This window comes from Ceratosolen solmsi, unplaced genomic scaffold, assembly GCF_000503995.2.
Source record: "Ceratosolen solmsi marchali unplaced genomic scaffold, CerSol_1.0 scaffold47, whole genome shotgun sequence".
Taxonomy (NCBI): domain Eukaryota; kingdom Metazoa; phylum Arthropoda; class Insecta; order Hymenoptera; family Agaonidae; genus Ceratosolen; species Ceratosolen solmsi.
Window position 1 is genome coordinate 3,463,003 of NW_011948419.1, and position 16,271 is coordinate 3,479,273.

Here is a 16,271-nt window from a genome sequence, read left to right on the forward strand (position 1 = left end):
CCCACCCCTCCCCTCCCACCACTCCCAAACCCCATGTATAAACACATATAATTGGGATAAAAATGAAAATATTGGAATAAAGACTTACTGATAGCGATTATTAAAAAGTTAGTGAGACATCAAAGCATCGAAATTTCGATGAGATTTGAAATTATGCCTTTATCTTGATTCTTTCTTTTTTTTTTTTTTTAACACGGCAAAGTTAATATAATGGAGGATCGCCAATTTTTCAAGAACTTAAAAAAAAAGTAGCATCATGTATGCGATCTTTATGAGACAAAGTTATTTCACGATCATTGGCATTTATTAATGCTTCGAGTAATTTTACTTGAAGTATTCGCGTTGCCTATCCAATTCCTTAATTATAATATCCTTAATTTCAAGTAATTTATTGTCAATTGAAATCTCATATCCTCAATATTTTGCTAATAATTGCTTATTTATTTATCTTTAATTTCCATTAAAGAAAATCTACCCTCTTTTTATTTTCGTGATTGCATAAATCGCGTGAAACTTCATTTCATCCCTCTAAATATAATTATTAGGATGACATTATATTATTAAATAATTATACGGTATTGTAATCATTTTATGATAATAATAATAATAATAATAATATCCTCATAAACGCAATAAACTTGAAAAACTATTTTTCATTGCGTTGCGATGTATGTCATACAAATTATTAAAATTCTATCACTAAATTTCAAATTCGTATTCTCCAATTAATTTCGCTCGCTTAATAAATACAACGTAATATAAAAAGTTCAGGTTCTATAATGCAACACTAATATCCAATTTTTTACAATCTCGTATTTTACCGCAACGTGATACATCTCCGCCATAAGTTTTCACCAGCCATTCATATAAGTACGTCAAAGAAAATTCAACTACCATGTTAGTTGAAATTTCAAACTACTCCATATGTTTTTGTCACTAGCGTCGGGTGGCTAACGGCAAACTTTGTGAATATTCATAGCATCATCAATTAATTGGCCCTTTACTTTCACCAAATAGCCCCGTGATTACACATTTCACCGCACTTGAAACGAATTTCATACGCGCAACTCAACTTCCAATTCCAACGCATCAACAGATATTATCCACTTGTCATACATAGATGGCGCACGCTATTATCTGCTATCACGACTCACTTACTGCGCTGATTGCGATGATAACAAGACGAAAAGGAAAGAAAGCAGGGATAATTTTGTTAACGGGATGTAAAATGAATATTATCCAAGCTTGGAAATTATTATTTCGATAATATTTATTAATAATATTAGCGAGCTCTTTGGCTACTTATTCACTTTACCGTGCAAATGACGGCAATGTGCGATGAGTTTGATATCGGCAAGAAATTCGTCTTGATCGATTTACAATAACAAAATGTTTTCGTTTAAATTATTTTAAACGAGTAATTTATTGAAGGAACAATGATGACACGAATATTTATATATTTGATAAAATAAGGACAACGTTGATAAATTCGCGGAGAATTTACACATTGATTTGTTATACTTTTTCTCAGCTATTTCTATTCTAATGCAAACTTAAACTAATAAAAAAAAAAAGAATTTATTTAATAGGATGAAAGATTATTTAAAAAAAGAAATTTAAGAGAAATAAACTAACAAATAAATAAAATAATAATAAATAATAACAAACTAACTAACTAATAAATACTAATTGTGAATAAATTTTGACACTCGTATCGGTTTGTATTGATTATAAATATAATTAAAGATTAATTATAAATAAAAAAGAAAAAAGCAGGGGAAATAAAAAATTCCTTCACTTTTATTGTTTTACTTTATTTTTAAAAAATGACTGAGAATCGTAAAAATTGGCAAATAGTGTAATTATATTTCATTGAAATAACTTAACCTTGATATAAATATATTGCTATCTGCATTTATTAATAACTTTGTGTATCTTGAAATGGTGCCTTAATAAATTATCGATTATTTCTACAAATTCTATTAGAAATTGTTGCAACAACTCCCGTCGTATTATACAAGCATACTTCATACTTACTTAAGCATCCTTGTATTTCCCTATAGTAATTCTCTACTTTGTTTCTTATATACAAATGCAAAAATTTTGTAAATAATTGTATAACTACGTAAATATATTTTAGTAATTTATTTATCATTTTGATATTTCTAAAAGTTTTATCATAAATTATAAAAATTTACGAATTCTAGGAGTAAATGTTTATTGCCTTTATATTTCTTGTTTTTTTTTTTATGTAATTTTTATGTAATTTCTGCCATGCTAACGAATAATTCACAAAATAATATTTTTAGTATGTAAAGAAATTAATTGTTCGGAAAGTTTCTACGATTAAAATATTTTAATAACATTGAAAATGTTAATAACTTATCTAATTAAATATATATATATATATATATATATATATATATATATATATATTTAATTAGATAAGTTATTATATCGTTTAATTTACACTTTATTACTAAATGTTTTATGAGTCGATAAGCATTATAAAATTTCTTTGTATAAAATAGATAATCCTTTTAGCTGTTATAATAATCGTCAGCGATATATACATATAATATTATACATTGATCTTGATAAATAAGATTATTATGATACTTGAAAAAATGATAAAAGAAAACATTTTAAACAAAAGTAATAAAAAATACTTAGCATCGGTATTATTATTATCATTGTTATTGTTATCGTTATTGTTATTATTGTTATAGTTATTGTTATTATTGTTATCGTTATTGTAAATTATTATTGTTGTTATTATTGTTATTGTTGTTATTATTATTAGTATTATTATTATTGACAGTCATTAATAATGACGATAAAATACCAACGAAGTCACTAAGTGGATTCAAAATATAAAAAAGTTATGTTATTTTCGTAGACGGTGTTGGCGTTCTTACCATCCATGCTACATCGAGAAAGAGCGCACGTAATTGGAATTACGCCAACCAAGTGTACAATGGATGCAAGCATAGGCTCCCGAGCTGCCGTTGCAGGTCATTAATATATCTTCTTCTTTTTTTTTCTTTTTGAAACCAATGATCACGATTTCGCTTATCCCTGGCGCACTTAAAGTTTTCATTTTCGTTCACCGCAGGACTAATGGACAGCTTGGCGCAGCAGTTTAACGGGCAAAATAATACACTGACATTTATGACCGTTGCACCTAATGCTGAACCAAGGTAAACATTTAATCTTCGGTATTATGATAATGCAGAAAAATGTCTTGATTCGGTCACAAAAGTATCTAATCTCTTTGATATATAACTTACTTGATAAGACTTGGACCGATGAGCTATACTATGTTTATATATAAAACTATACATATCGTTTTGTTAATAAAGTTAAGTATATTTTTATGCGTAATGGAAATATGGCAGATGATACAAAATTAATAAACGTAACATGTTTGTTATCTTTGCATTAAACTTTTTCCATTTTATAGAGTTAATAAAAAAAACATGCGTAGGCACTTCTCGATATCAAATTATATAAGGTATTTTATACCAAGAGATGCTCAATTTCATTTTTTTTCTTTTTATTATATATATATATATATATATATTGATAAGAATAAGAAAATTCTCTGATCTATCGATTCGAATAATTTGCCATATTCAGATTTAAAGACTGATATGTACATATGAAATCTTTTTATTAGTTTAATGAAGCAAAGTGAGCAAGTCATTGCGAGAAAAGTGGTACAGGCTGTTCAAAGAAATCAATCGTGTCTAAGCATAAATTGGAGCTCAAAATTGTTGTACTTTTTAAGGTAAAACACTTTTAGTTTAATTATATTGTCGTATGTCATTTTATTAATTTTTTTTTTTTTTTTTTTTTTTTTTTTTTTTTTGGTTTACAAATTAAAAACAGTTTTGTAAATTATCTGTAAATTACATCTTGAAATAAGCAATGTTTTTTTATACAAAAATTCTAACAAAAGCACGAAGAAATTTATGTAAGTCCATTTTGTAATGGTTTTTACTTAATAATAATCAATTAATAACTTTTCTATTACTTAAAAAGCTTATCGCGAAGAACATGGGCGTATACATTTTCTGTTGCTTGGCTCCTTTAAGCGACTTCAATTTTAAATGGGATTTATAACAATAATTCCTTTCTCAAGACTGCCATCCATCAATTATCAATTTATTGTTTATTTTCCACTAAGTCGAAAGCGTCGTTGAATGTTTGTTATTAAAAATATAATCTCAAATTAATACAACTTAAGATCATATATCGATGAAATCTTATTTAGAGAGTGATTACAATATCAAATGAGTTTCAAACAGTATTTTGCTTGTTTCTTTTTGTTTTGTTTTTTTGTTTTGTTTTTTTTGTTTTGTTTTGTTTTTTTTTTTTTTTTTAAGCATATACAAAAAGCAGCTTGTAATGAATTTTCTTACCAATTTTTCTCTCTATATCATTAGTTGATTCATCGATATGGAATAAGCTTAGAATAATATGTTTTTTAAAATCGCAAATTTCCGAAATTTAGATTTCATTGTTGATTAATCTCTTAAAGCCCTCACGCGTATTGGTGAGATATTGATTGATAGAGTATTAAAGTAACGTTGTTACAGAGAAAGCAATTTAACGAAATTATTTATTAATAAAAGAAAATAAATAAATAAGTCAAAAGGATATTGCTTGATCGTTTGAATTAATTTTTCAGCTGCAGACTGTACAGCGGCATAACAACAATATCAAGGTGGTTCGATACGTAAAAAATGCATTATCTAATCGAGAAATTATTTATTAAAAATTTATCACATTTCTTGTATTTAAGAAAATCTCGTTATCGCTTTCACGAGCGTTTCGTTAAAAATTTATTTATTATATTTTCGTATTAAGTGCATCAAGTGGGTTGTGCATTTCTGACTTAAATCCTGTACTATATATTATTGAAGCGATCTTTTACTTTTAATAGTAGTTTTAAGAGACCATTATTCTAATCCCATAAAATTGTATAAAATAAGTTGTAAATAGAATATTAAAGTAAAATAACTGTATGCTTATTTCTTCTCGAAAATTAGTATACAGAAATAAAAAATACTTTTTATAATTATACTGTATTGGTTCGCACACTTCAATATCAATCTTTCAATATTTGAATTCGTATGAAATCATTTATCCTATTACTTCTAAACGTGTGCCGAATTTTTGATGCCTAGCACAATCGTTAAAAAAAAAAGCAGAAGAAGAAAAAAGAAAGAAAAAAAAAAGAAGAATCACAGGGTACATTGTATAAGCACGTTAGTTCATTTCATTCGTTTCAGCATTTCAAAAGACAAAATTACAACGACCAAGTAATAACGAAGCTTCGTCATCGTATTAACGTGAAATTTCAAATATCAGAATCCGAAGACAAATATTCTTCGCAATCAGCGACTAATCATATATACGGCAAACAAAAAAGCTCGCCTAATCAACGCTTTAACATTTATTACTTTCATTATAATTTTTCATCGACGATTTACCTAAGTTCGTTGCTAAATTAGCAATTGCAGACTAACAGGATTGTATTTAACGTCCCGAAAAAGCATTTACAAACTGTTCTTTTCTGTTTTTGCTCGATGCGATACACGCCATACGTTCACATTTTTCAAATCACAGTTTTCAAGTTGTCAAATCGCCTCGGGGACTCGCGCGAGGACATCGCACGAAGAGCAGCCGAGCGCGGGTGCCTGCGACCACTTGCGATCGAGGCAAAGGACAAGGCAACGGTCCTCGCGATCGTCGGCGAACGGAAAGCTCTTCAATTTTAACGCATCAGCCAGGAGCAGAGGATCATGGCAAATACGAAGACACGAAGGACGGACTGGCCGATCCGACTGGTTCCAGTACGTCGTAGTGCCCGTACTCGTTGTGTCCGCTGAAAAGGAGGTTGGCCGTCCTTGCACTTCCGCTGTACTGACTGTAGAGTATACGTCGAAGGGCATCGGAACCCTCCACCCGCCTGTAGATCGCGAGGTTCAGACGATTGAGCTTCGTGGCGACGACGCACTCGAGCTCGCTTGCGAAAGTGCCGTCCGCGCCCATGAAGCCGATGTAGTCGTCGAGACTCGACATGCTCCACTCGGCCACTACGAAAGGTTTTAGCTCCCGCCACGAGTTCTCGATGTGTCTTACTACCTGCAAGTGAGTTTCATCGGTCGGTTCCTTTCTCGCGCTTATGTATGAGTTGCAAGAGGTCGGCAAAAAATCTCGTTGTCGAAACATTGTAGGGCACTATTATTATCAATCGTTCTCCAACCGAGTGCGTCCTCACTTACGCACGGACAATGAATGACGTTCGAAAAACTTGGTTACTTATGAGCATTTACTGGTCACATTGTCACATTCTCATAAGCAAAGGCCGTTCGCATCTTTATCGAGATTAGCTTCTATTTTATTAAATATTGTTTATTGATTTATCGTTATTGTATTCTTAAAGACTTTGTGTACAGCTTGCGGTAAATTCCAGACGAATGATTATTCGACAGAATGATTTCGGAAATACATATTGTACAGAATTTTCTGTAATAATAATTTATGGAGCATTTGATAGGAAATAATAAGGTTAAAGTAAAATGAAGACTGGTAGACTTTATATTTTTCAAATATAGAAGCTTTTATAATAATTTAGCATCAATGATAAGCAAACCTTATTTGCTCTACGTATTAGGTAATAATTTTCGGTATAAGCATAAATCATTCTTTGTCATTTGCATAAAATATTTAAAGTTAATTTTTAACGTAATATACGCTGCGTAATAGAAAGCTTTCAATATAAAAATAAAAGTGACTAAGCAATGTAGAAAGATATTAATCGATTGTAGTGACTGTAAACTTAAATATCTTGTATGTTTGTGTCATAATAAAGTTTAAGGACAAATAATTTAAATCTAAGAGTGACAAAATCAATGGTGAAAAATGAAAATGATCTAATTTTAATTCAGTATTTAAGAATTGTAAAACTTTTTACTCGACAATTAATACGATTACTTTGCCTTGAAAATGTTAAAAAAATTTTCATTTAAAACAAATAAAGAAAAAAATATATATATATATTGTATTTTTAGAGTAGATTATTAATAAAAAAAAAAAACAAAACAATTATCTGTAAGAAATAATTAACAAACTTGATATATATATACATACATATATATATATATATATATATATATATACATTTATTTGTTTGAAAAGACATTTTTATAATATGAGACTGCGTGCTTAAATTTATACTTTATAATCTTATACTTTGTAAATTTATTATTGATATATTGTATTTAAAAGAATAAAATTTCTTTTTTAAATAATTTTTTTTCAAATTTTAAATCTGCGTTAATGTCATATTAATTTTTTCAAATAAATAATTCTCGTTCTATGCCACTTGCAAAAAAAAACATCTATATTTATCAGTTTTGATAATATAGGAATATAATGATAATTATTAAATATTACAAGATCATTGACCTACACACCTAAGATGAATTTTAAGTAAATTTCTTAATGAAAAATAAGTGTCTGTGTACGGTAGTTACGTCAAGTGTTCACTTTGAGCACAATTCCTTCAATTAATTATGTAAATTTAATGATAAACACATTTATCTCTCTCTCTCTCTCTCTCTCTCTCTCTCTATCTCTGTGTGTTTGTGTGTGTGTTGCTTTCAATTATTTAAACTACGATGGGTAGTTTAAAATGTTTAACTTCGCTTTAAAACTACTCGCACAAAGTAGTTTTTTACTCCAAACATCTTAAATAGAAATTAATGAAAGAATGAAAATTGTCTCACCAAAGAGCGAAGATATCTATGTCTATTTTCTGTTCCCCAAACAATAAAACTGATGGCGCGAAACATGCAATTTCCGTCTCCGTAGATTTCACGCAATTGAAATTCTCCTGACGTAGCTTTGAAGTTTCGTCCTGCTTAGTGATTAAAGTTATGTAAAATATTTAACAAAATTGATCCTGCTAAAGAGAAAAATGCATTAATAACATATAAATCAATATTGTTTTACAATAAATAACATATCCGATATTTTATTATCATTGTATGAAATTATTGGAGAGATGTAACAGAGACTGTACTATTTTACCCATTACTATTACTTATTAGAGATTTTAACGAAGATTGTTGAAAAATTGCCGAGTAACAGGCTGTCAAATCGGACTGCGTATCGGAAACTTTTAACTCCAATAATATCTAGACACATTTAACGGTTATAGATTTTTCGAACGAAGCGAGACGTCGGCAGTGCACCATTAAGCTTCCCAAGGAAAAATTCGTATGTGCAAAAGAACCAAGCCAGCGATTCGACCCGAGCAAATGTCGCGCAAGTTGTCATGGGCGCCACACTAATTAATGGCCAAGCTGGGAATAAAGGGAATATAAGGATTGTCGAGAGCACGGAATGAAAAATAAAGGAAAACCTTCTTTGGAGCTCCGCGATCGCTTCTTGCCCGTGTTGGCGTAGCGGCTACTCGACTTCCTGTATTGGACCTCTCGGTTCTTGGGTCGCTCGACTACGTCTCGGCGCGGCTCCGGATGCTCGGTCGGCTTGCCCTTGGCACGGACGCCGATCGGCCGGCACGACTCCCTGTTTACTTCTCTCACGGAGCATCCACGTTTCTGGCTAGCATCGTCACACCTCTGTTGCTGTTTCTTACCGACCGAAGTCTCTAAGTTTTTTTTTTTTTTTTTTATTTTTATATATATTTTCTTAGATTTCCTTTACCGCGCATCCGCCTTCTCGCACTTATTTCTCATTCACTATTGGGCCTTATTATTTTTAGCGACGGCAAGCTTTTGCTTATAAGATACTTGGTATGGTTTTCGCGCAAAATGCCAATATTACGTTAAATCGTCCGAAATTTACCCGAATCATCCGTCATTAATATCAAAGCACGATTGGCGTATTCGATACTCGCGTCATAAGACATATTAAAAAAAAAAAACGAAAAAAATAAAACATAAATAAAAGAAAAATTATTCTTCGACATTAAATGGTTGCTACTCCCGCCAATATATACTGCTTTACATTGCAAAAATTAATGAGCAATTAGAAGGTATACGTTCACCTCCCTTGCTGTCCATAATAAATGTCAACGAAATTATCTTTCTATCGATGCTATCTTTTTCCGTTTTTTTTTTGTTTTGCTTTACTTATTCATTGCAATATTGTTTAAAATATAATTGATGGATTTTGTTTTTTAAGATGAATAATATTTAGTAGCTTTGATTTAATTAAAGTATAATATAAAAAATTAAATGGATAATTTAAGGCTGACTAAAAATATGTCTTCGCTCGTGCCAATATTAACTAATTAATATTCGAGATAATTCTAAAATTCTTATTTAACCGAAAGTTATTGAAAATTGTAGATGTAAAAATACATTTTTACGTTTTTTCTCTCCAAAAACTTATTTTCATTGAGAGTATGAATTACGTGGGAAAACAATTTTATAAATCAAATTAAAACGTATGCTACATTATATAATTTTATGATTTTGATATTAAGACTAATGCAAAATCAAAATTCGATAAAATCAATTAATACAATGTAACATATGAGTAATTGATAATTTGATAATTGATACATATTTCCGTGGTCTACTACTTGGTCTTAAATAACATTTGCATCAAATTGTTAGAATTTACGTACCACTTTCTTATAAATATCTTATAATCGCTTGAATTCAAAGAATAGTGTATATAATTTGTGTATATAAATCGGAATTTATTATAATTATTATGTATTAAGCTTTGCGATCTAATTAACTCATTGACGTATTTATCGCTAAACTATTGTCTAACAATATCATATTAAAGGCTAAAAAAATATTATGTTAAAATACTTACTATTAAAATCCAAAGTATCGTCGTATAAGTCGAAGCACCAAAAACATGGCAAACAAAAAAATTTGAGTAAATACAATTTAAAATTTGTTGATAAAAATTTATTTCGATTCTTTAAATTTGCATTCAACTACTGATGAAAATTTGTGTACATTTCAATATCTAATAATTATAATTGATATCTTAGTTTTAGAAGCCAACATTTTACATGGTTTTATTATTCCTTAACCCTATTAATTTTAAATAAACAAATGAATCGATATTATTTTAATTCGTGTAATGCGTGCAATGTCACTTAATACTCTGTATTAGATAGTTTCGAAATCCTTTATTTTATTTATATATATATATATATATATATATATATATTTTTTTTTTTAAATTTGTTTATCATATAAAAAGCGAAAGTAAGATGAAATGAAACTTTCAATTATTTAATTAAAATTTGTTAAGTATTAGTTAATTTATAATTAAGTACTACTGTTAGCTATAATTATTCATACGTATTATGTTATATGTTTGCTTGATATTAGCCAACTATTTTTCAAAAATATTTCAAATTTTTGTTATTAGAATCTTATTCTTTTTGTAGATTATGATAAAAAAAAACTTTTAATGTAAGTAAAATATATTATGCAAAAAGATAATTAAAATCTAACCAATTACTTTAAAATCGTATATTCGATTATTTTAGAAACTAATATTATGATTTCTTCCTAAATTAGCTTTTATACTAAATTCATGGATTTTGAAAATAAGATAAAATTTATGGTTATGTAAAAAAGTTAAAGAAAATTATTTTTTTGCCGAGCTTATAGAATTTAGGAATAATCCGATATAACGAACATAAACTTTTAGTCGTTAATTTTTTTACCATTATATCTATAAATTAATTACAATTGATGCATTAGATGTTTATCCTGAATATTTATTTATATGCGCAAATAAGCGTTTTGTGCCGATAAATAAAATATTATGAAACATGAAGTTAATAATTAACAATTTGTTTATTTATTTACTTTCATTATTTTATAAATATATAGTACTAATTATGTAAAGTTATATTAATTTTGTATACAAAAAAAAAAAAATGTAAATAGCCCTCGCTTTTAACAGTAATATACTAAGATATTATATATACTTTAATAATGTAGATTTAAATAAAAGAAAGTATAATTAATAAAATTAATTGTAAATAGAAATATTTAGGCAATGAAAAATACTAGAATATTCATAAAATATTTATTTAATCATTTTTATTTTATTAAGTGAGAATATTATTCTCCGAGAGATAAGTCAAAAACAGATATCTAGTGATATTAGTAGAAATATAATTTTAATTTTAGCTTAGACTAGTTGATAATAATGATGAGAATATTATTTATATTATTAAAGTATAAAAAATCAATTACTCTGGAAGTATATAAAACGTACTGTTGTCCTAAAGTAATGTCAATTCATTCTTTGATGAAAAAATCAAACTTATTAATACTTTCTAATGAAAGTCCAAGTGAAATACATACAATGTACGGTCGAAGATTAAAAATTACTTTTGAACTTTCGAGCAAACTAAGGTCATTGCAACTTTTAATGACATAGATTAAATAAAGCAATACTTATTGTGTACAAATAATTGTGCATTCAATCATTCAAATAGAAAAATTTATAATAAATTGCATTTATACTGCATTTATAATAAAACAATGTTTATCATTTCGTGTATAACGGCAAGATTCGAATGGAAGATGAATCAAAAGTGTACGTTTTGAACAAATGGATTAACCATGGAGATAGAAGAACAGTGAACGTGAAAGAAGAAGCTAATTAGTTAAGTGTTTAGTAGAGGATCGACGACACTATGTTTCGAACATCAAATCGTAATATCTTGAGCAGAGGAGAGAAAAGGACGATCGGACAAGTATCCGAAAGTGATTAATACCAGTACGCACTAAATATTAAATATAGTTTAAAGAAATCAATAGAGCGAATTGAATTTCCATACCAGCCATTGTTTTCACGTCAATCGATTATTTACAATTAATAATACACGCGGAAAAGTGAATGCGCGTATACGTGCAGCTAATTAACTATTTAACCAATATATTTAATCGCTCGTAATCTCATAAATAACCCAACGATTATTTATAATCACTCGCATAGATTTTTCACTATCACCTTAGAGCAATATATTCTGTCTCGCATTAGTGCTCTGTGGAGCATTATCGCATAATACTTGATGGCAAGGGATTCGAATGTTAAAATTAATCGTAAGAGAGAGAGACGACCCGTCGGATAGATTGCCGAGTAGAAAGAAAAATTAGTAATTGGTGATTGATAATTGCTGGGCACAAGCAAAGACTTGACTTACCTTTTCAGTTGTTTATTTTTATTTACGTTTGTGTAGTATGAGAAATCAATAACGCACGTAGGCATTTGCCTTCAGATATTACTTTACCATTTATTTAATAGACAATGTTATAACAATTTTAATTACATTTTTAAAATTAGAAGATATAATTTATTTAAAAATAAATTAATCCCAGTAAATTTATAGGAATTTCTAAAATGTATTTATTCAGATAAGAACGATAATATTGCATTTATAAATAGTATTAAAATGCTAAATATTTATTGCGTTATGTATTTAATTATTTTTTCATTCCATTTCATTTAAAGCTGTTTTAACGATAATACAGTTATGTTCCCGCTACTTCGCTTGCTATCTTTCAACATTTCATTAAAACAACAAGTAAATATAATAATCGTAAATTTAGAATATATCTGGGTAATATTTGTCATAAAAAATTATTCGACCTACGTAATTTTCATTTTTTTTTCTTCTATATACGTTAATTATTTGCTTAAATTTGATGCACCCATTAAGTATTACAAGTTACAGATTGGCAAAAATTATTTATTATGTAGAGTGCAAAGGTAGTTTATATTATTGTTCAAAGAATTTGCCAGCGCGTTAAAGCCGAATGAATTAGAAAAATTCTGTTGTCGCATTATAGCTTATTGCTTATGTTTTGACCTCTTACATCCGAATTTCGCTACATAGAAATATTCGCGTGTGTGGACGAATCGCGTTCCCCTCACGGTACGTTGAACAAAAGCTCGGACAAAGGGCAAACCATACCATCTTGTTTTCATACGTCGAGCTAAACGATACAGCTAAACTCAATTGAAACGTTGCGTACATAACTCTGCTGGTCCAATGTGTCGTGTCAATAAGGAAAATTTTCAAACATAAGTTGTGAAAATTCTTCAACGTGAATTAACCGCGCTAATAAATTTATTCTAAAAACATCGATTTGCGATAATAATGCACAAGCGTTACAAATTACAGCTGTGAGATAAATATTAATTTATTTTTTATAGCAATCATTGCGTGAATTTTTATGTTAGACAATGGGGAGAAACGTTAGATTTACCGTCGATAGACGCGTGCGATTAAAAAATGTCAAAAGCCATACATATTTTATTATAAATACATTTTGCGTATGCATATTTGTTAATAAAATTCGTAGTTTACAGGCGACACAGCACCGAGCAGGCTTACTTTTAAAATGCCATTTATGATTTTCGAAACAAAGAAAGTGATTTGAAAAATTAATATAATAACCATAATATCATCTAATCGTCATTTAATATTATCCATGCATCCAAATTAATTAGTGTACGTGTATTATCAATTAAAAGTGCGTGCATTGATGTATAAAAGCACGTTGTTCCACTGTACATTCGCTCTGAAATCAAAAGTTACATACAAATTAGCGTATCATTCGCATTGAAGAAATAATGCAAATTTTCAAAAACACGCTTTTCAAAAAGTCCATTTCTGTGAAAGGAATCAGCATAATGATTCGATATATGTAGTAAAATTGATGAAGTCACACCTACATTAACGGAAATAATAATTACATTAAATCGATATTACTTACTTAATTCAGTGAAATAACTATTAGTTTATGAATGTTATTCATAGGCTGTGTAACAAGTCCTTCTTTCTTGGCGTGGGAGAGCAGCGAGTGATATTTTTGAAATATCGTGTGTATAGTTAACGGCACGTTTTTAATAAGACTTTTTTTGTATCGCTTTTGACGTAAAGAATCATAGGATTTTAATGGAAACGGAATGTTTTTCAAAAATACGAACGCGTCATGTTGTATTCACAAGGATATCCTGTGTTAAGAGGAAAACGAATAATAAAAATTATCATTTCCAGTCACAACTCTAGCCTCGATAAAAACCTATCGAAATAAGTATAAATGCTTTATAAGAAATGGAAAAAGTTATCCCCAAGCATTTACGGTTTGAGAAATTAAGAATAAAATCTATATTTAAATTTGCTTTCATTAATGTCATTGCTATATATATATATATATATATATATATATATATATATGTTATATTTGGTAGTGAATTTAATTATTTTATTTATTTTCTCTGTTTCTCTATCTCTCTCTATCTCTCTCTCTCTCTCTCTCTCTCTCTCTCTCTCTCTCTCTCTCCCTCTCTCTCTCTCTCTTTAGCATCACAAATATTTATAACCGTAGATAAATTTATTACTATTGGATTCTTACAATAATAAAAAAATTCGTCAAAGAAAAAAGAATTAGAATTTTAGCCTCGGACAACGAATCGTGCACCACTTTCATCGTTCTTTCTTTCTCTTTCTCATCTTACGGCATACAAGTACAATCTACAAGTATATTAATCGATGAGATAAATATTTGTACACAAAAATAAACATAATGATAATGCATCGATAAAGGGGTAATAATAATAAGCATGCAAGCAAATTGGGTGATTCAGGCCTATTATTATTCGTAAATCTTAATTATTTATTCGTTAACGAAATCAGTATTTCTATATTTGTTAACAGCCAGGAAAAAGTCTAGTAAATGATCGAGTCCTCGGTTTTTATCTGGGCTTTGTTGATTTAAGTTTTCCTTGCGCTTACTATTATGTAGATAAATGTGCATGCAGTTTAATGTTCCTTTCGTTGTTTTATCAAAGTGATTATTTACTATCTAACGTAACATAAAATGTTTGCGGCAGATAATTTATACTATAACTTGATTATTAGACTGTTGTATCCGGACAATCGAGTAAAAATCCATAATAAACATTACATTGGTATTGGCGCACAGTCCTTACGTGTTCATCGAGCTTGATGAATCCGCCGGATTCACGATAAATTAAGCTGAGGCTATTTAAAAGTATTTGTTGTTATATCATTCGCTCCGCCCTCATAATTTGCGCCCAATATAATGAGAAAAATTAGCCTCTGCCAAGTATCTCCTCGAAACTCTCTTCGAAAGGAAAAAAAAGAAAAAAAAAATGCATACGTACGCACGAAGTAATACGCGTGCAAGTTGAGAAGGACCTTGAAAAACTCGCAGTGAAATGTTTTCACACGTACGCGTGCTTCGGCAAAATCATTCGATAATTCTGTTTTTATTCCGGAAAGGCCAAAAATCTCGGCACATTATTTTCATCGTTTAGAAAAACTATTTCCCCCGGTATTTTTAATACTATACGAAATATAATTTACCCTAGCCTCGAAATTAAAAATCCATGGTTTTTAAATTTTTTTTTTTTCTTCTTTTTTTTTAAATGTCCGCATACTGTCCTGCCAGTCGGGACAAACCATTCTCGTTTCGAATGAAACTTTTTGTCGAAACGTTTCTGCTGGGAGCTGCGTATCTCTTCAAACTGGGTTAAGAGTTTACGCTCCGTATATTAACGTATTTTATTAAAGCTGCGTCTTGGAGTCGTTTCAACACTACGGAGACTTCACGATTAAGATATTACTTTATATTGTGATAAAATTTCTGCTTGATACAAACAATCGCAACATCGGCCTCGGCGTTTATGGCGTTATATGGCGTTTATTACGTACCATCTAGGCGTATTAGTGCAGTGAAGGAGGGCTTTGCCAGCTAATAGAGCATTTCCGATAATCCTAGGGTAATGCAAATTTACGTTGTTATTTTAAATGAAAGCTGGAGTGGCCTCGGCACTGTGATTCTCAGGAGGTTCCGGCTAATTTTCTCGAAAGGAGAATTCCTACAACTTGGACCTGGTCTGGTCGCAGGGGGCTCGAGGGACCGGCCGACGACTCGAGGTTTTCCGCTCGAGGGCGCGCATCCTGGCTCGTCACCTCCCCCATTCGAAGATAATCGAGCAAGGCCCAATGTAAGTTCAACGAAGCCTTGGGGCCCTACGACGTTACGGAAAGGTCGATTTTCGGAATTGTCGGCGCTCGCTCCCGCCGTCCGATAAATCGCTGCGACACGGTTGCCAGCACTGAGGCGTGGGAGGTGGCAACCAGTCAGCTGGGCTTCATTGCACCTTGGCCACGGGAGGGCGGAAGGGGCGAGGAACTATGAGGGGCGGGA

General features: G+C 30.0%; 2 protein-coding genes and 1 long non-coding RNA gene across 3 annotated transcripts in view; 1 reads left to right on the forward strand and 2 right to left on the reverse strand.

Moving 5' to 3' along the window:
• The window catches only part of LOC105360552 (epidermal retinol dehydrogenase 2), a 21,656-nt gene extending 16,869 nt beyond the window's left edge, over positions 1 to 4,787 (forward strand). The window contains exons 4-7 of the mRNA XM_011497486.1: positions 2,900 to 3,014; positions 3,116 to 3,200; positions 3,680 to 3,790; positions 4,694 to 4,787. Of these exons, the coding sequence (XP_011495788.1) occupies positions 2,900 to 3,014; positions 3,116 to 3,200; positions 3,680 to 3,790; positions 4,694 to 4,745 (363 nt within the window). The 3' untranslated portion in view covers positions 4,746 to 4,787. The remainder of the gene's footprint in view (positions 1 to 2,899; positions 3,015 to 3,115; positions 3,201 to 3,679; positions 3,791 to 4,693) is intronic.
• Positions 4,788 to 5,627: 840 nt separating this feature from the next.
• On the reverse strand, positions 5,628 to 7,930 carry LOC105360553 (uncharacterized). The gene is made up of 2 exons (XM_011497487.1): positions 7,800 to 7,930; positions 5,628 to 6,153 (listed from the first exon to the last, which is right to left on the reverse strand). Exons 1-2 carry the CDS (start codon positions 7,863 to 7,865, stop codon positions 5,809 to 5,811), a joined length of 411 nt encoding a protein of 136 aa, XP_011495789.1. The 5' UTR covers positions 7,866 to 7,930; the 3' UTR covers positions 5,628 to 5,808.
• A 390-nt stretch (positions 7,931 to 8,320) lies between these two features.
• LOC105360554 (uncharacterized) lies at positions 8,321 to 9,944 on the reverse strand. Its single transcript, XR_912806.1, has 3 exons — positions 9,868 to 9,944; positions 8,438 to 8,686; positions 8,321 to 8,378 (listed from the first exon to the last, which is right to left on the reverse strand). It is a non-coding gene; the product is annotated as an uncharacterized LOC105360554 (long non-coding RNA).
• Between the last annotated feature and the right edge of the window lie 6,327 nt (positions 9,945 to 16,271).

Coding starts and splice junctions, on each gene's coding strand:
- LOC105360553 (XM_011497487.1), bottom strand. CDS start 7,865: ATGTTTCGCGCCATCAGTTTTATTGTTTGGGGAACAGAAAATAGACAT. Junction 6,154..7,799: donor ATAGATATCTTCGCTCTTTG/GTGAGACAATTT, acceptor ACTCACTTGCAG/GTAGTAAGACACATCGAGAA.